The following is a 17,756-nucleotide window of genomic DNA, read 5'->3' as shown; positions in this document are numbered from 1 at the left end:
GCACGGCCTTCCCCCCACCGCCCCGCCAGGCAGAAGCTCTGCCGTTAAAGACCTGAGCCCCTCCTCCTTCCAGGTCCTTTTCTGAGGGGCAGGTGACTGGAGAAAGCCACCTCCCTGGATGTGAGGGGCAGAGTTCCAGCCCTCATCGTATTCTCCTTCTGCCTCGCCTAAGGCTGCTCTGTGTGACCCTAGAGACCCCAGGGAGCTCCCTGCCACTAGTGGTTGGGGGTTGGAACTGTCTCTTTAAGAGCAGGTGTGAGGTGAGAGAGCCCCTGAGCTTTAGGGAGTCAGACTAGTTCTCTACCTGCCCAGGTTTGCTTAGGGCGTGGAGGCTGCGGATAAAGGCAGGACCCAGGCTAAGCAGTCCCGCTCTCTCCCGGAACCTGAACCTCCACGCAGCAGCCTGTGGAGCACGCAGGTGAGAGGCTGGGGCCCCCTCCCTCCAACCCCTCCTTGGCTTTGCCCCTCCCTCCACTGCTTTCTGCTAAAGACCCCTAGAACCTTCCCTCTTCAAGGTCCTTTGCTGGGGGAGCAGATTAGAGAAAGCCCCCCTCCCCATCATTCACCACACAGGAGGCCAGGTGAGCCAGCTGGGGCGAGGGTAAGGCCCACAGATGGGACTGGGGTGTCTGTTAGACTGGTGGGTCTGGGTAGATCGGGGGTTCTGAGTAGAGCAGAAGTATCTGGATTGGGAGGATCAGACTGGCTGGATGGGTGGATGACTAGGTGGGCTCAGGGTGTCCGCATACTGAGAATGTGTGGGTCCTGGAGACCTCTAGGGGAAGGGGCTGGCGGCTTCCCAGGGAAGCTGTAACATGGGGAGGTGGCGCGGAGACTTCAGGGACACGAGGGAGTCATTTTGCTCAGGCCTGAAGGGCCTGGCCACCATCATGGAGAAACAGAACAATAGTAGGGGGTGGACGGCGGAAAGTCCTCACACCAGCACTGGGATCTCTGGGGCCAGGAAAGAGCAGAGAGGGGTGGGCGCAGCCTCCGTCTGCAGGCTGCCTTTCTCTCCAAGGCTTCACACCGACTGCAGTCAGTTCTGGAGCTGCCCTGGGGCCTCTTCCAATAACAGCCTGAACAGGGCAGGAGAGAGCAGATGCCCGGATGCCAGCTCCCAGCAGCCCACACCATGGGACAGTAGGGTGGAAATGTCATGCAGGGGCTGGGGTACGGCCGAGACCACCCATCAGTGCCCCTTGTGCTGGGGATGCTGGGAGATGCCTGGGGAGGGGCTGTATGGGGGTGAATGGAGCCCTCACCGGCCAGGGAGGCTTGGAGGCTCCCATGGAAAGAGGCTTAAGCGCTGAGACTGAGTCGCAGGTGACAGTATAGAGCATTAAGCTGAATTCGCAGGGGTGACAGGGTTGCGACAGCAACGTGAGCTAATCATAGTGCCAACTTCATCAAGCTGTGAAGATTACACGTATGAACAAGCGCAAAGAGCTGAGAGCAGTGTCTGGTGTGGGGTAAACGTTCAATCAGCACCTGCTCTTATTACTAGTATTAGTGTGATCGTGGGGTGACAAAGCCTCACGTGTTCGCTTTAGACTACAGGTGGTCCTTCTACAGACCTGTGCTGGGAGCCACTAGGCTGTCCTGCTCACATACGCATTCCAACTCTCCCCGCACCACCCCAAATTTGGGGGGGCCGTCTTAAACGCCTTAGTAATGTTCCCCAAAGCTACAGGCCCTTTTCCTGCCTGAATGCTCAAAGAAATGAATGCTCAAATTAAAACTGTGAGTCTGGTATATGGGATGAACTGGGAAGCTAAGAAGGTTCCCAGGAAAGAAATTCAGGGAGGGGGTTACATAGAGGCCAGAGAGAGAGAGACACGGGACGGGACGTGCTCTCCAGCTGCGGACAAGGAGACAGAGCAGGCAATGTCAATGGGCTTTTTACCAGGCTTAGGGAGGGTATGTGTTTTGCCGTCTGTGAAATGGGGTGTATAACCAATGGCCTCCGGGATTCTTGGGGGATTACATGAGTGAAAACCCAGCAAGGTCATTTGGCGGTGCCCAGCACAGAGTGGATCTAAGTGTTAGCTCTTGCTATCAAGATTGGGACAATGTATGCTGTGGCAGTGGGGCAGGGGCGGGAGAGGGGACAGGGGGACGCACAGGGGGACTGATACTGGACCAAGAAGGGGGTGGCGGAGTGTTCTTTGTGCCACGCAGGCCTACCTGGGGAAAGAGGAGTTGTTTGCTGCCAGAGGAGCTTGGTAGGGGTAGAGGCAGGACCAAGGACTGGGTGGGATGGGCAGGGGTGGGGCAGAAGCAGGACGGTGGGGTGCGAGGAGGGTGGGGCAGAAGATGAGGCTGGGGCTGCCCTCCCCCTCCCCCTCCCCCCTCCCCAATCCTCTCTGAGTTCTCTCCTCCTCACATCCTGCCCAGAGCAACAAGAGGAGCCAGCTCAGTCCCCAGCCCTGGCCCAGCCCAAGTTCTGCGAAGTCTGGGCAGGGCGGGCAGGCTCCGAGCTGTCTATGGGAGACACTCCCAGGAACAAGGCCTCCTGCCATCTGGCTCCCAACACCCCATTTCCCAAAACACCCCAAGGGCCTGAGAGAGTCCTGAGTTAGGAACAGCCTCCGCAGAGCCAGGTCTGGTTTAAATCCCGCTTCCTGGCAAGGTGACCTTGAGCACCCACTTTCACCTCTGGAGCCTCAGTTTCCACATCTGTAAGATGGGGATAACAGCTGGCGGCACCTTCCTCATTTGGTTGCCAGGGCAATTCACTTAAAGCCTCAAGTCCACGTCCAGTGAGTTATTATTGCTGCTCCCCCTGTAGGCCTTCATTCTCACCCAGCCCCCACTGCACTTTCCGGCTCCTTCTTATCTCTCAGCCCAGCGGAGTTTCAAGGCCAGGCTTTCTGCCCTGGGGTGAGCTGTGTTCCCTGGATAAGGAGCACAGTAGCAGGGGATTGGGAACCAGAGGCATCCCGGTGGCCCTGCTAAAGCTGGACCTCCCCCCTAGATCCCTCCAGGCCAGCTCTCCGACATGCAAGAGGTGGCCCTGAGCCTGCTCGTCCTCCTGGCAGGTGAGTGCCCGTTCCTGGACTGCCTTTCCCCTGACCCCCTCAGCTGGGTGGTGACCACGCTTGTGTGTGGCTCTCTCGTGCTTTCTGCCTCCCCTGTGGGGTGGTGAGTCTCAGGACAGCATCTCCTGGAAGGTGGGAAGTGCCACACTGGTGATTTCAAGGAACACATAAAGGAGGACCTCTTACAGCAGAGGTTCACACAGCTCGTCATGCATGGTCTTGATGTCTCCTTGGTGATATCGAGAAGGCTCAGCTCTGGGGTACTGTGTCTTTAACACTTCTTAACACTTGATTATGAGAGGTAAGAGTTTCAAGGTTATGTGGCAAGTTACCAAAGCCCCTTGTGCCTCAGTTTCCCCATCTGGACAATAGTAGCACCTACTTATAGAGTCACTGTGAGGATTAAACGAGTTACTATTTGCAAAGCACTTAGAAGAGTGCCTGGGACAGAGTAAGCACCATGTGTTTGTGCTTTAAATATAATTTAAAAATATGAACCTCCCTTTAACAAAGAAAGAACAGAGCTTAGGCCCAGAGCTAAGGCAGCCCACTGCTTCTAGCCAGAATTCAAACCTAGTCCTTTGCTTTCATTGTACCTGTTTTTTTTTTTTTTTTTTTTTTTTTTGCGGTACGCGGGCCTCTCACTGTTGTGGCCTCTCCCGTTGCGGAGCACAGGCTCCGGACGTGGAGGCTCGGCGGCCATGGCTCACGGGCTCAGCCGCTCTGCGGCATGTGGGATCTTCCTGGACCGGGGCACGAACCCGTGTCCCCTGCATCGGCAGGCGGACTCTCAACCACTGCGCCACAGGAAAGCCCTCATTGTATCTGTTTTTATCAGTTACATTGGGCAAGACTGCCATTCCATTCAGGGTAGTGATGTAAAGTTGCATTTTTAAATAAAGCATATTAAGTTTATAATTAGTAAGTCACTTTAAGGGGAGTGGTGAGGGATGGGTGGGATGTGGACGTGGCAGAACCAGGAGATGAGGGCTGAGAATGCCTGGGAGCTGAAGCCACCTGTCATCTTGACAAGACCATCGCTCGTTTCTGCGGGGGGTGTGGATTAGCCAGGTGTCTGGAAACATCAGGCCAAAGGCTGGCTAGGTGGCCCAAAGCCACCCAGGTGAAAACCTGTTGCCGGTGTGGGGCTGAGTCGGGGGAAACCCTCATTTCCGAGGTGGAACGTGCAGAGGAGCTAGTTTGGGGTTGGACCCCTGTGCCCGTGGGAGGTGGGGAACTGTCCATCAGGGGACCCTACGCTGAGGCCTGGAGCTCCAACGGCCCTGGCCCCGGCTTTGCCGAGGCCAGCACCCCCATCTCTCTCCTACCTCGCTTCTCCCCTCCAGGCCTGCCTGCCTTGGATGCCAATGACCCGGAAGGTGAGTCAGACCGACTCTTCCACCAGTCCCGCCCCCAAAGTCTCCCCCAGGACCCCTGCATCCCCACTCTTATCCTGGATTCATGTCCTATTTTTCTTTCCTTGCAGATAAAAACAGTCCTTTCTACTACGGTGAGAGCCTGTGCCCCTCCCTTTGCAGCCCCACTCACCCCTCAGACCGATTTCGTGCCAACGGTCCCACACAGGGTTGAGTGAGGGTCTGATGGGGGTGACCCAGGGGCGAGGATTGGGGCATTGAACAGTAAACACAGGGGATTAAGGCAACCAGGCATGCCAGCCTGGTCCTTAGAACCACCCCCACGTTTTCTTCCACGTCGCCCCATGCTCCCTCCCTCCCCTCCTCAGGCCTCTGCTCAAATGTGCCCCTTCAGCCGGGTCTCCCCTGGCCACTCTCCCTAAAAGAGCTGTCTTCTGACTCTCCGTCCCCTGGCCCTGCTTATATGTCTTCAGACCGCTTCTCTCTACCTAACTCCACGTTAGATCTCTGTCGCTTGCTGTGTAGAGACTGGAAAGTGAGTGCGGGGGCTGGAGGGCTGTCTGTTCTCTCCACTGCTGTATCCCACATCAGGGGTGCCTAATGCGTATCGTCAAGCGGTTGGGGGCTTGGATGAGGAGGGCACGGGCTGGCACCGAGGGCCCCCTCTGGGTTTCTCCTAGACTGGTTCAGGCTCCGTGTCGGCGGGCTCATCTTCGCAGCGGTCTTGTGCGCCGTTGGCATCATCGTCCTCATGAGTGAGTGGAGCAGCTGGCGGGGAAGCGGGCAGCGCAGGGCGGTGGGTGTCCTCCCCTGACATTCCCCTCTCTCCTAACAGGTGGGAAATGCAAATGCAAGTTCAGCCGGAAGCCCCGGTAAGATGGGTTCCAGGCAGTGTGCCTGCCTCATACTGGACAGACACCTTTCAGGGGGAAAGAGCTAAATTTCGCAAAAAAAAAAAAAAGGCCGGGTTTCTGGGTCTTGCCCTGGAGAATTCCTGTTACTGAGATCTTCCAGGTTTATTCTTCAGAGCCATGAATCCTCAGAGGGCCTCCAATCATGAAATGCTTTGGTCCCTGGGATGGTACAACTTTGTGGGAAAATAGCTAGGAAGATATGTCGGGGCAAGCTGAGAATCCTCTAGCCTTGAGGGAGAGGATGAACGGGGGTGAACAGAGATCTCATCACTTTTCTTTCCCTAGTCACTATCCAGGGGATGCCCCACCTCTCATCACTTCAGGTAAGACAGGGACAGAATGGAGCTGACTGGGACATAGGGTATGAGGTGTGTGTGTTTGTGTGTGTGTGTGTGTGTGCGCACGTGTGCGTGTGTGCGTGTGTGTGTATGCACCCTGGGGAGAAATAACCTGATCCACTCTCACAGGCTGACCCTGTCACCTCTCCCAGGCTCTGCCCATAACTGTTGAGGATGGATCAGCGGAAAGAGCACCGAGGGCCACTCTTTCCCCAAGTCCTGGCTCTGCACTGGATCCTAAACTCCAGGATGGAATTCTCAGACCACCTGGCCAGGGCTCCATCTCATCTCTCACTGGAGGGGGTCTTTGTTCAATTTTCACTCTTAAATGATCTTGCCTCATGCCCAAGCAGCCTCGAAACTCCCTATGTGCGCGTTGGGGTTTTGGGGGGCCGGGAGAAGGGGATGTGCATGGGAGCCAGCATGGAAGCTGGCAGCTGAATCTCTCCACTGGGACAAGCCCACAGGCCTGCTTCCTCATGACCTGGTGGGCGGCATAGGGCCTGACCTCTGCCTCCGTGGTCATGGGAGCCACATCTGCCATTTAAAATGCTCTAGTAGCCACATGGGGGACATTCTGAGAGTGAAAGGGAGCTCTAGCCAGACGGAATGCTGGGACCCTCAGGTGGACAGTGGGACCTTCCCAGGAAAACTAGGATGTGGGATCATCCTGTCACAACAGGAGTAGCCAGCTATAATAGTGACTACTGTAATAGTGGGTCTACTACTATAGGTCTACTACTACTACTATAGTAGGGTCACTACTACTATAATAGTGACCCTCTGACTCGCCTCAGACCCCATTTTATTATAAAAGACCTTCCTAACACTCAAATGTTCCTGTAAGACCTTTAAATTATTCCCCATGATACTCCTAATAATATATAATGGCCACACGGTGTGAGAACTCCAACAAGCCCTAAACTCCCTCGAGACAGTCTCCAATAGCCAATAAGACTTCCAAAATGTCCCCAAGAGCCATAAAAATGCCTAAAATCCTTCAAAACACCCCGCAGTATCTCCTACAATACATAAGACACGAGACCAACAATAAACCCGTGACCTGTCCCCTAATAATGCCCTCATATCCCTTGGACATCCCACTAGGCCCCCCATAATCATGAGCACACACTCCTTAGAAACCTCGCGAAAGCTCAACAAGGGCAGCCAAAATGTACCCTGGGACACCCCCCCACCCCCGCTCCATAATACCGTTCCTGGGACACGAATCCTCCTCCCTCACCCCACCCCCATGCCACAGCAGACACCCTCTCCCAATGACCCCACAACAACCGGTGAGGCGGGTGCACAGCGCGTTTATTGAGCTCGTACACTTTCTGTCCTCGCCCCTTTCACCGACACAGGACGGGTACCTCGGACTCCCGGCAACAATTCTCAATTTCCCGCCTATTCCCTGCGCACGCGCAACAGGGAAGACACGCTGGGTTTCCGCCTCGGCAGCAGGCATGCGCACAAGCAGCAGAGGAAGTTAGCAAGCCCGGCAGGGAAAACCGCCCAGCTACTGATGACGTCATGGAGGCGGGCACTAAAAGCGATTGGCTGGATTGAGTTTAGAAGGAAAAGGAAAGCTATCCTTTCCGTAGTACTTTTACAGGGAATAGGAGGGTCGAGAGTGGGTTGAGCGGGGCGCTTCCAGACCTCATGGAGCTCTGCACATTACCCCCCGCCCCCCATGATTTCTGTACTGTCTCCGTGTGGCGGTGCCCGAGCCTGAGCCCCCAAGTCATCCTTGGAGGGGGAGGGGTCATCTACCCCCAGCCAAGATGTTGCTTAAGACTGGACAAGCAGCTCTTGCCTTGAACTTGGCCTGTGGTCAGTATCTCACAGGACCAGCAGTCACCTCTGAGTAGGACCAGGAGTCTAGGCAATGGGGCATCCAGAGGCCCAGGACTCCCCATGCCAGCCCTCTGCCAGCCATGTCCAGGGGCCCTTCCAGTCTCAGGCACTGAGGTCTAACTCGTGATGCTGGTAGATCTGTGTGGGGCCCTTGAAGCAAGCAGCGAAGAGGAAGCGTCTGCCGGCCATGGTGATATGGGCAAAGGCCCGGGGGGCCACCAAGGCTGGGGGCCCCAGCTCCTGCAGTGGCTCCAGGAGCCCCCTGTCAGGCTCAAGGCGGAAGACCTGGCTGAAGGCGAAGTCGCTGCCCAGGATAGCCAGCTGGTCCCTGGCGATGAGCAGTGGCTGGAAGACGTGGGCACCGCGAGAGGGAAGCTGCTGCAGCAGGCGAAACATGGAACCATCCCAGCGCATGACCTGCGGAGGGTGGCCGCTCATTAGGGCTGGGGTCCAAGAGGGCCAGGCCTGCCCGTCAGTGGTCCTCTAGGCTTTGGAGGACTTGGAACAGCTTGGGAACAGAGGCCTGTAGGTCCCCAGACTCCCACAGCTTTCTTATCTTCATAAATGTCACCACCCAGCTGCTCAGGCCACCGACTTGGCGTCATTCTGAGCCCTTCTCTCTCCCTCACACCCCACATAGAATCAGTCAGCCCTGGAATCTGTCAGTTTCACCTACCATCGTATTTATGTCTCTCATTTATTCTGGCTGCACTCCAGCCCAGCCACAGTCACCTCCCTCCTGGACCATCACACAGCCTCCTTCCTGGTCTTCCTGATCTCCCTGCTCCTGTCCCTGTGCCCACAGTCTGCTCCCCATGCAGACACCCTGTGAACACCTGTGTCAGATCAGTGCCTTTTAGGCCCAGAGCCCTCCCCCTGGCTGTACCCCACTCCAGAGAGAGAGTGCTGGAGGGGGTGGGCCGTCAGCCCTGGGGCTTCAGGGTGCGGTGGTTGTGATTAAATGTAGGTGCTGGGGTGTGTCGGAGTTTGGCGGTAGAATCTCGGGGCCGGTGTCAGTGTTGGGCGGTGGGGAGTGGTTTAGGGTCAGCCAGCCTCGAGGGGTCACAGTCTTGGAGTCAGTGTTGGGGCGGGGTCAGAGCTCAAAGATCAGCACGTTAGGAAGCTCAGCCCGTGAGGCGGGTCAGAGTTCAGAGGCCAGTGCGCAAGGTGGGGTCAGTGGTGAAAGGCCGGCCCTGAGTGGGAGTCTGCTGATGCAGGTCAGGCCCGGCCTGTGCCTGCCCCACGGGACTGGGCTCAGCCTCACCATGGAGTCCCCGATGTAGCGTGTCAGGTACAGGAACACATCTCCGCTGGCCTGGAAGTGGCGTGTGGCATAGACGTCCTCGGCCTCGGGGATGTCCGTGCGCCTCTCGAAGCGGCCCCCAAACCAGTGGAAGAGCACGGGCCGCTGCGAGGCGGAGGCTAGCAGCAGGTGGGGCCGGCCGTCCAGCTCGAGGGCCTCGGCATCCGTGTCCCGGTGCCAGGCGTGCAGGCTCTGGCGCGGGTAGAAGCCGGGCCCGTCGCGGCACAGCAGCGTGGTGCTGCCCGCCTTGGACGCGTCGGCCACCACGAAGCAGGGCTGCCCGTCCAGCCACAGGAGCTCGGCATCATTGGGCCGCAGCAGCCGCCGTGGAGCCAGGGCCTGCAGCGGGGCCAGGCGCAGGTCGGGGCCGGGCCGGGCCCACAGCTGCGAGCCTCCCCACAGGCGGGCGGCCAGCACAAAGAGGCGCGGGCCCAGCACCAGCGGCTTGCAGGACACCACCGAGGGTGCTGTGGGGAGGCGGGGAGCAGGGCGCCTGTCAGATGAGCTGGGCAGGCTACCTGGCAGGCGGGAGGATGGGAGTGGGCTTACCAGACAGCTCTTCCTCCTGCCGGAAGCACTGCAGACTGTAGTCCCAGGTCAGGATCAGGCAGCGGCCGGCAAAGGGCTGTGCCAGGACGACGTGGGGCTCCCCTTGGTAGGAGAAAGCCTCTACGCCCAGCGCTGACTCGCCGACCGTCTGGAACCAGGACAGCTCTGGGAGGGGGTGCAGCGGGGAGGGGAGAGAGTCAGGCAGGCCAGGGGCACCCCACGGGTCCTCATCACTGGGTCCCGCTTTGCACACCTCTGAGGTGAGGACCACCACGGTGTTGACCTCGTAGGGACATACAGTGGGATCTTTTTACCTATGGACGTATTAACTCGCAACCACATGGCGGTACTCTGTTTTCTAAGCTGCGTGGCATCAGCAAATAGTTGCTTAGAAGTAGCCATTTATTCATTCATTTAATTTCACAAGATCCCTATGGGTTACGTTCTGTTATTATATCCACTTTATAGATGAGGAAACTGAGGCTAAGAGGCACAGGCAGCCAGCTGTCCCGCCAAATCCATCCTTCCCATCTTCCATGAGATAGGATAGCAGCTGGGCACAAAGCTGCCCAGCCAGAGGCCACATTAGCCCAGCACTCCCCCTACGCTGCCCCCCAGCCTCTGAGGTCTGCTGTGGCCATGACCAGACCAAGTTCCCAGTGGAACAAAAGCAGAGTGATGGTCGTAGTGCTTGCCTTGCTTGTAGGAAGATGGCTCATCCTGGACTTGGCCCTTTCCCCTTCTGCTTGTGAACTGGCATATGGACGGGGCCACAGCTCGGTTTCAGCCGTGGAAAGCAGGATAACACCCAGGGGCTGCCCCACCCACCTGGACTGCTCACCTCAGACCCTTCTGTTTTCTTTAATTCTTGGTATTTACAGCCTCTTTGTTACAGCACCTTAGCATTTTTGGTAACGGTGCACCCAGATTGCCCAGTGTGGTGGCGGTGGAGCCGGGTGGTGGACTCCAGTTTACAATACTTCACTCTACATGCCAGGCCCTACTTCTAGGGACCAGGGTTGAAGCAATGAACCAAACCACTAAGCATACCCATCCAAAGGGGATCTTTTAAAAATGGCCTTCAAATCATGTCACTCCCTGCTCGAAACCCTCCATGGCTTCCCACAGCCCTCTGGATAAAGTCCACCTTGTTCTCTATGGCTTTCGAAGTCCTGCAGGGTGAGGCCCCTGCACCTTCCAGCTCATCTGTGTCCTTCCCTCCTCACTCCCGTAAACCAGACGTGCCTCCCTTTGATCCCCATTCAGGACAAGCTCTGTGCTGCCTTGGGGGTCCCTGCGCATGCGGGCTCCTTCCTCTGTACTCCACTTAGCTACATCCACATCTAGTGCTACCTCTTCAGAGAAGCCTTCTCCGATGCCCCAGGTAAGGCAGGACCACCGCCTAAACTCTCCCATCACCCCCTGTGTTTATCACAATGTGTACCATACACTTATTGGCGCAACGTTTTATTGGATGTCTGTCTCCCCACCCCCAGGACTGTGACCCCATGAGGCCAAGGCCAGGGCCCAGGGTTATCTTGGTCACCACAGTGTGCCCATCGCCTCTCACAGGGATGGGCACCGAGTGGGCCTCAGGGACTGTGTGTTGACTAATGGAACACAGAGTGACTAAGTTAAACTCCTTGTTCTATGAACCCAAAGACCAAAGACATGTCTTACGCTTTGATGGTGATGACGTTAGTAACGGTCTCAGGTTTGAACTCAAACGTCCACTCCTTCCTGACCCTCCAGCTGTGCCTGGCCCCCGCTCTGGCTCTGGGCTCCCGTAGCTCCACGGTTTCCCTCCATCCCGGCCCTGACCCCTCTGTGCTTCCCCCCATCCCAGGCCTGATCATTCTGGGCCATCCCTCTCTGCTTGCCTCTGGCTGTGGGCTCTGTGAGGGCAAGACCCAGGACTGGCTTCATCACTGCTGTGCTCTCTGCTTTGCCCAGTACCCATAAAGGTACCAAAATATATTTGTGGAAAAGCAAAATGATCATAGGAAGTACTTTTTAAATGGTCGATTTTATATCAATAACAACAACGACGAGGATGAACATTTATGGGGGCCTCCCCTCCCAGGCCCTGCGCCAAGTACATCACTGAAGTCTCACAGCAGCCCTATGTCACTGTTTATTACCCCTATTTACAGACAGGAAAACTGAGGTTCAGGGAGGTGATGCTGCTTGCTCAGGAGACTCACAGCCAGGAAATGGCAGAGCAGGGAAGGAGGTGAGCCCCTCAGCCCTGGCAGCCGTTCCCCAATCTCCCACCTTCTTCCGGGAACACCTGCTGTCCCTCCTACCCCACCGGGAAAGCCCCCACCTATGGCTCTGCACTTGAACGTCTTGGGGTCGAGGTGGTGGAGCTGCATGTGGGCCAGGGCGGCGGGGCCGGCACAGGCCCCGGTCCCCACGCTGGCGTTCACGGTGGGTATCCACTGCAGCAGCCAGAGGACACGGCAGTCACACTGGAACGGGTTCCCGCGGAGGTCCCTGGGGCAAGAGGCCGGGGAGGGGCTGCGACCCGGATTCCACTCCCTGCGGGCCACGCTCCCCACCCCTCCCCAGGCAAGGTTTCAGGATAGGGCCCCCGAGTGGTGTGGAAAATATGTAGGAACCATCGCAGTCATACTCATTTGTGCCAACCAAGAGTGGGCACAGATGTCCCCTTCCCCCACCCAAACATTCCCAAATCCCCCCACCCTCCCAGCCCCCTTGAGCCTCACACGTGAGTCAGGGTCTCCAGGCCTCGGAACAGGAATCTGGGGAGGGTCTCGAGATGGTTATTGGCCAGGCTTCTGGTGGAGGGAGAGAAGGAGAAACCATCAGCAGCTCCCAGGATACGCTGTGTGCCTGGGTGATGGGTGCGGGGTGCCTGTCAGGGAGGGCTGGGGCGATGGAGGCACGCACAGGTGTGTGAGTGAGCGGAGTCCTCTGAGAGCGTTCTTAGAGATGGAGCCAATCTCATTGTCTTCGATAAAGCTGCGGAGGGAAGATGGGGTCAGGGGGCGGCCCTTGGTTCCCTGCTGTGGCCCTACAGTGCTTGGGGAACTCACCCCATGGAAGCCATAGGCCACTGGAATGTGCCGAATTCTCCCCCAACAGCTTGCATAATCCCAGGGAAAACCTCCCAGGAACCTCTCCTCAGCAAGGTCCCAGCCTACAGTTTCAGGACCCAAGAACCCGACCCTATGGTCATTGCCAGCCTCACCGTGAACACTGCCACCACCATCACCACCACTGCTGCCCTGATCACCAACACCAACACTACTAGCACCAATATTACCACCCATACCTCCACCATCATCCATTATGCCCAGGGCCTCTACCATCGTCATCAACCCCAGTACCAATAACTGCCGTCATCACCAACAATATACCATGTCACCACTGTCACCGATGCCATCACCACCCGCTCCCATCATCAACACCCACACCAACACCATCGTTACCAAACCCACACCGGCAACACTGATAAGCGTCACCAAGAACACAGCCTTTGTGATCGATACCAAAACCAGTGCCACCATTACCGCAAGCTTCAGCACTGGTACCAGCACTGCCAACACCAGAAACATCACCTTTACCCCCAGCACTCACATCATCACCCGTCAGCGCCACTACTGCCGCAATTCCCGTACGTACGAACGCCTCCGCCATCCCCACCAAACCCCATACCAACAACACTGCCATTACATCAACGCCGACATCCTACCCCAAACCATCACCAATACCAATACGATAATTACCAGTGCCCAGAATACTGATAATTGTCACTAACACCAACCCTTCAAACTTCATCATCCATACCACCAGTAGCGCCATCACCGCTGGGTCCACCATTTTTATCAAAATCACCCCCACTCCACCATCCTCAGTAATGCCACCACTTCCCTGTGAGCAGCTGCACAGCACCACCATTGTCATCACCGCCATTACCGTCAGTACCACCATCACCAACTAACTCAGAATAGTTTCCTCTTAATTTGAAACATTTCTTTATCTCTGGCCTCTCTGTAACCTCCCTGGGCTCCCAAAAGTCAGGTAGGACCAGAAACAGTCATGGGTCATCCAGGCCTTTTGTGAATCTTGAAACAGAGAGGGCAGCTGAGCAGAAGCCCCAACCCCACTCAAGAGGCCAGGACCCTTGCCCCCTCCAGACGGTCCCTTGTGCAGACACTTCCTCCCCAGGGCAACAAGCCCCTATCTCCCCCACTCTAGGAGACACAGAGGGGCTCCGCCTTCCTCTCCCAGGCCCCCATTCCTGCCCCCATCTTCTGGCTTCACTCACAGGTACTGCAGGTGGGACAGGCCCGCAAACGCATCGTCCTCGATCACGGAGAAGGAGTTGGATGTGAAGAGGCTGGCAAGGAAGTTAGAAAGACATTTTTCCAGGGTTGCTGCTCCCTACCTGACACGTTAACCTCGTCCCCTCCCAACCCCAGCCCACGTGGGCACGGTCACACACACATACGCATGCCAAGTGAGTATGTGTGTGACACGGATGCTTTCATGGACACGCACATACGTGTATGTGTGCACACTCCCCCATGCGCATGTGCATGGACACCCCCTCCCTCAGGTGGCCGTCGCTAAGCCGGGCCCCACTCACAGCAGGTGCAGTGACGGTACCCTCAGGAAGCTGCCGGCCTTCAGCTGGGTGACTCCAGTCCTAACGAGTGAGCTGGGGATGTGGGCAATGGTGGGCGAGGAGAAGACTGCTCCAGTGTGCCAGTCCCATCCCAGAGCTGTCTCCTGTGTCCGGGGGTGGGGCGGAGGGGACCCTGGCATGCCACCTGACCCTGGGTGTGTGTATTTCCCCTACATCCCAGGGGAGACAGGCATTTGCCCTCCTCGCTTGGCAAGGATCCTGGCAGCGCTCAGCCCACCCCACGGCTCTCCTTCCCAGGCCCCGATGCTGACCCTGCCCTTTGGAATTTCCCTCCGGCTCCTTTCCAAATCCCAGCAGGCCCCCTTTCAGGCCTCCCGACATCCTTTGCTGCCCCCCTCCCAAGATCCTGATGGGTCCCTGTTTCCTTGGGGAGCCAGCACCCTGACCCCCAGCCCCTGGGGTCCCAGGACTCCCATCCGCAGCCTCAGGCCTCCAGAGGGCCGGACACTCACAGCGACAGCAGGGTCGGGGAGAAGCTCTCGGGCAGGTCCGGGGAGCCCTCACACAGGGCACTGTCTTTAGAGCAGGAGCAACTCAGAGGACACTTTCCCTTTGGGGGTCTCCAGGTCCCCCCCACGCCCACCCCAGCCAGCAGCAGCAGCAGAATTCCTGCCCCTCCCATGCCCCCTGACCTCCACCGAGGCACCGGCTTCTCTCTGCCCACCCAGCTTGGCCCAGGTCGCGGCCACTACATCTCCCATGCCAGGTGGCCCTCCATGCCGCCTGCTGGCACGCTCTGCCCTGGCTTCTCTCTCCTCTTTCTTGGTCTCTCCTCAGTCTGCTTTGCTTCCTGTATCTCTTTGGTGTCTAATTTTCTGTTTATTTCTCTTTCCCTGTCTTTCTGTCTCTCTCCCTTTTTATACTTCTGACTCCATGAGTTAGTCTGCTTCCCACTCTCTATCTCGGTCTCTCTATTTCTATCTGAATTGTCTCTCTGTCTCTGTTTCTCTTTTTCTCTGTCTGTCTCCTTCTGTCTGTTGGCCTCTCTTTCTGTGTGTGTCTGAGTGTGTGTGTGTGTGTGTGTGTGTGTGTGTGTGTCTCCCTCTGTCTGGTGTCTTTATTTCTGTCTCCCTACCCCCCCTTTCCAGCTCCTTGGAAGTTTCTTCCCCTCCTCCCACGTCCCTTCTCCCAGGAGGTTTGGGAAAGGGACTTGCTGGGCACCGGGTGCTCCAGGCAAAGCAGGGCAAGAAGGAGGAGGGCGTCAGAAGCCATAGGAAGAGCAGCCCTTGGGAAGGGGCCAGAGGGCCCCATGGGAGGGGAGGGGCCGCGGAGCGTTGGAGCTGCCCTGGCCCCTCCTGGCCAGCCCCCTCCCCAGATTCCCCACTCCACCCCACTCACGGAGTGTGAGGAGGCTGTCACCTGGGTGGGGACCGGATGGCTCTGCAGGCAGGAGGGGGGTGGGAGGAGAGACCACCAAGGGCTGGAGCCTCGGTGGCCACTCCCAGCCAGCCCCCTCCCCTGGCTCCAGTAGGGCTGGGTGGGCACTGGCACCCAGGCTTGGAGGGACCAGCTCAAGTCCAGCTGCTCCCTCTGGTGGCGACACTCAGCAGGGCAGCGGCCCTGCCCCAAACCCACAACCTCTTTTGCCCGAAATTAACTCCTTGGGTACCCACCACTCACTTAGGGGTAGGGAGCCAACCCGAGGGAAAAAGGATGATAAAGAGGCCATCCCCTTCCTTCAGCACTGACTCTGTACCACGCCGCGTCCTACAAGTTCATCTACTAGCTCGTGCTGACCTCACTACAGCCCTCCGAGGCTAATATATCATACGGCTATTTTACAAATGGAAATACTGAAGCGAGGGGTCAGGTCATTTGAGATCTAGGTTATCGAGCTGGGGCAGAGCCAGGACTCAAGCCCAGGCAGCTGGCTGCACAGTCTCCCAGTATGATTTTGCATTCCTGCTTTGGAGATCAGAACCCATGGATACTGGCTGTTTTCGTTTGGACTAAGCTTTTAGCAGTTTGGATAGATTCTGTTCATTAAATAAGAAAAATAAATAAGTGATATTACCCAATCTGAAGTAGTAGTAATAATACTCACTGAGCCCTTACTATGCATCAATCTTGACATGAATTTACTCAGTCCTCACAACGACCCCTTGAGGTGGGTAGTATTATTAACCCCCACTTTACAGATGGGAAAACTAAGGCATGAGGAGAGCACACAGCCTCTCTTGGCACTGCTGCACACACCCAGAACACTTGGAGGACAAGGGACCTAACAGCACCAGCTAGGGGTCACCGGTCACGAAGCAGGGCACGGGGTGGGCCTGGCACGCGGGCTAGTCGGGGCTTTGGAGGGCACCGGGCAAAGCTGCGGGCAGATGAGGCTCAGGCCACGTTGGGTCAGCTTCGGGTCGGCATACTCAGGACTGTTCCACTAACACCTTTTATAGAAAAGTAGAAATGTGTGTCTTACTGGTAAAGCGTAAATTATTAAACTTGAATATTTTTTTAAAAGTATTAAAAGTGACCACCCCTGACACCAGGTGGGGTCACTCAGATCAGGGTCATCCCTGATCCTCAGTTTGCCCATCTGTCAGATGGGGCAGTCGTGTCACCCACTTCTCAGATGTGTAGAGAATTCCTCCTCTCTATCCGAGAGGATAGAGAGTGTTCAGAGCAGGGTGGGCACCCCACAGCTTGGGGTGGATTCTGGATCCAAGGGCTTGTCCTGCACCTGAACATCTCTGTGATTTGAGCAAGGCCCTTCAGGTCTCTGTTACCTCAGCCATAAAGCAGGGATGATAAACTTCTTTACAGGGTCTTTGAGAAAGATAGATAAAGAGCTTTGGGCCAGGGACACCGAGGGGAGACAGATGGGCCTAAATCCATACTCACAGAGTGTTCAGCCCAGCAGCGTTCTCCCTCCTGTTTATGATGAGAAGAATGACAAGGATGATAATGGTGACAGCTTACTTTTTTGTGTGTGTGTGTGATCACTTACTGTGTGCCAGGCTTTGTTCTCAATATTTTCCATGGATCATTTCAGATAATCATCCTGACCTCCCTCTGAGTTGAATAGTATTATCATTTCCATTCTACAGAAGGAGAAACTGAGCCACAGAGAGGTTAAGTCATTGGCCCATCACCCAGCCCGAAAATGGCTGGGCCTCTCCACTCTGGAGCAGCTGGCCCTGTGAGGGGAGGGACCCCAGCACTGGCTAGAGCTAGCCAGGTGCCCCCCTCCCTGCTGGCCCCCCTTGCTCCTCTGTCATCCCTCCCCAGGGCTACATAAATATTAGGGTTATCATTAACCAGGGACTGCTGGTGACTGGGGTATAGGGCCACAAGGGGCAGAGGCTCATGAGGGAGACTTTTGAAGCTGCCGGGGTCCTCTGAGACCACGTGCACACGCGCACGCGTGCGTGTGTGTGCGTGCGTGTGTGTGTGTGTCAGGGCCACCTGTGCCTGGGTGTGAGCCGTCTACCTGCTCCTGATCTGTGTCCTGCAGAGTGTGGTATCTGGGCCCAGGTCTCTTTCAGGTGGGGGCAGTTTCTGTCCTTAACCACCAGAGGGACCTTGGGAGAATTATCTCCACTTTGCTAAACCTTGGTTTGCAGATATCTAAAATGGAGTTTATAATAAGACAACATCAGGGGGACTTCCCTGGTGGTACAGTGCTTAAGACTCTGAGCTCCCAATGCAGGGGGCCCAGATTCGACCCTTGGTCAGGGAACTAGATCCCACATGCATGCCG

At 56.6% G+C, this 17,756-nt stretch overlaps 2 protein-coding genes across 5 annotated transcripts; one reads left to right on the top strand and one right to left on the bottom strand.

Moving 5' to 3' along the window:
- Positions 1-238: 238 nt before the first annotated feature.
- On the top strand, positions 239-6,018 carry FXYD3 (FXYD domain containing ion transport regulator 3). Of its 4 annotated transcripts, XM_089902364.1 has the most exons (9): positions 246-418; positions 2,847-2,883; positions 2,978-3,041; positions 4,388-4,420; positions 4,528-4,551; positions 5,098-5,172; positions 5,253-5,289; positions 5,617-5,654; positions 5,822-6,018. In XM_089902364.1, exons 3-9 carry the CDS (start codon positions 3,002-3,004, stop codon positions 5,839-5,841), a joined length of 267 nt encoding a protein of 88 aa, XP_089758490.1. In that variant the 5' UTR covers positions 246-418; positions 2,847-2,883; positions 2,978-3,001; the 3' UTR covers positions 5,842-6,018. The 4 variants fall into 4 exon arrangements, with proteins under 4 accessions (XP_022442184.1, XP_089758490.1, XP_030617251.1 ...); XM_022586476.3 differs by lacking the exon at positions 2,847-2,883 and having other exon boundaries at positions 239-418; positions 5,799-6,018; XM_030761391.2 differs by lacking the exon at positions 2,847-2,883 and having other exon boundaries at positions 262-418.
- A 1,324-nt stretch (positions 6,019-7,342) lies between these two features.
- Positions 7,343-15,371, bottom strand: LGI4 (leucine rich repeat LGI family member 4). Its single transcript, XM_022586337.3, has 9 exons — positions 14,506-15,371; positions 13,994-14,065; positions 13,673-13,744; positions 12,292-12,363; positions 12,108-12,179; positions 11,705-11,874; positions 9,379-9,543; positions 8,791-9,296; positions 7,343-7,943 (listed from the first exon to the last, which is right to left on the bottom strand). The coding sequence occupies exons 1-9, from the start codon at positions 14,673-14,675 to the stop codon at positions 7,629-7,631; spliced, it is 1,614 nt and encodes a 537-aa protein (XP_022442045.1). The 5' UTR covers positions 14,676-15,371; the 3' UTR covers positions 7,343-7,628.
- Between the last annotated feature and the right edge of the window lie 2,385 nt (positions 15,372-17,756).

Source organism: Delphinapterus leucas, chromosome 20, assembly GCF_059928025.1.
Source record: "Delphinapterus leucas isolate spDelLeu-1000000601 "Yukka" chromosome 20, BTC_Dleu_Yukka2, whole genome shotgun sequence".
NCBI lineage: Eukaryota > Metazoa > Chordata > Mammalia > Artiodactyla > Monodontidae > Delphinapterus > Delphinapterus leucas.
Note: the sequence above shows the minus strand (reverse complement) of the source record. Positions and strands in the feature narration are given on the sequence as shown.

What these genes read in the sequence shown, in the direction of transcription:
- LGI4 (XM_022586337.3), bottom strand. Translation starts at nt 14,675, where the DNA reads ATGGGAGGGGCAGGAATTCTGCTGCTGCTGCTGGCTGGGGTGGGCGTG. An exon ending in CTGTCCCACCTGCAGTACCT is followed by an intron (nt 12,364 to 13,672) that starts GTGAGTGAAGCC and finishes TTCCCTCCGCAG; the next exon opens with CTTTATCGAAGACAATGAGA. An exon ending in GCTACATCGGGGACTCCATG is followed by an intron (nt 7,944 to 8,790) that starts GTGAGGCTGAGC and finishes CACCCTCCGCAG; the next exon opens with GTCATGCGCTGGGATGGTTC.
- FXYD3 (XM_089902364.1), top strand. Translation starts at nt 3,002, where the DNA reads ATGCAAGAGGTGGCCCTGAGCCTGCTCGTCCTCCTGGCAG. An exon ending in AAACAGTCCTTTCTACTACG is followed by an intron (nt 4,552 to 5,097) that starts GTGAGAGCCTGT and finishes GGTTTCTCCTAG; the next exon opens with ACTGGTTCAGGCTCCGTGTC. An exon ending in TGGCATCATCGTCCTCATGA is followed by an intron (nt 5,173 to 5,252) that starts GTGAGTGGAGCA and finishes CTCTCCTAACAG; the next exon opens with GTGGGAAATGCAAATGCAAG.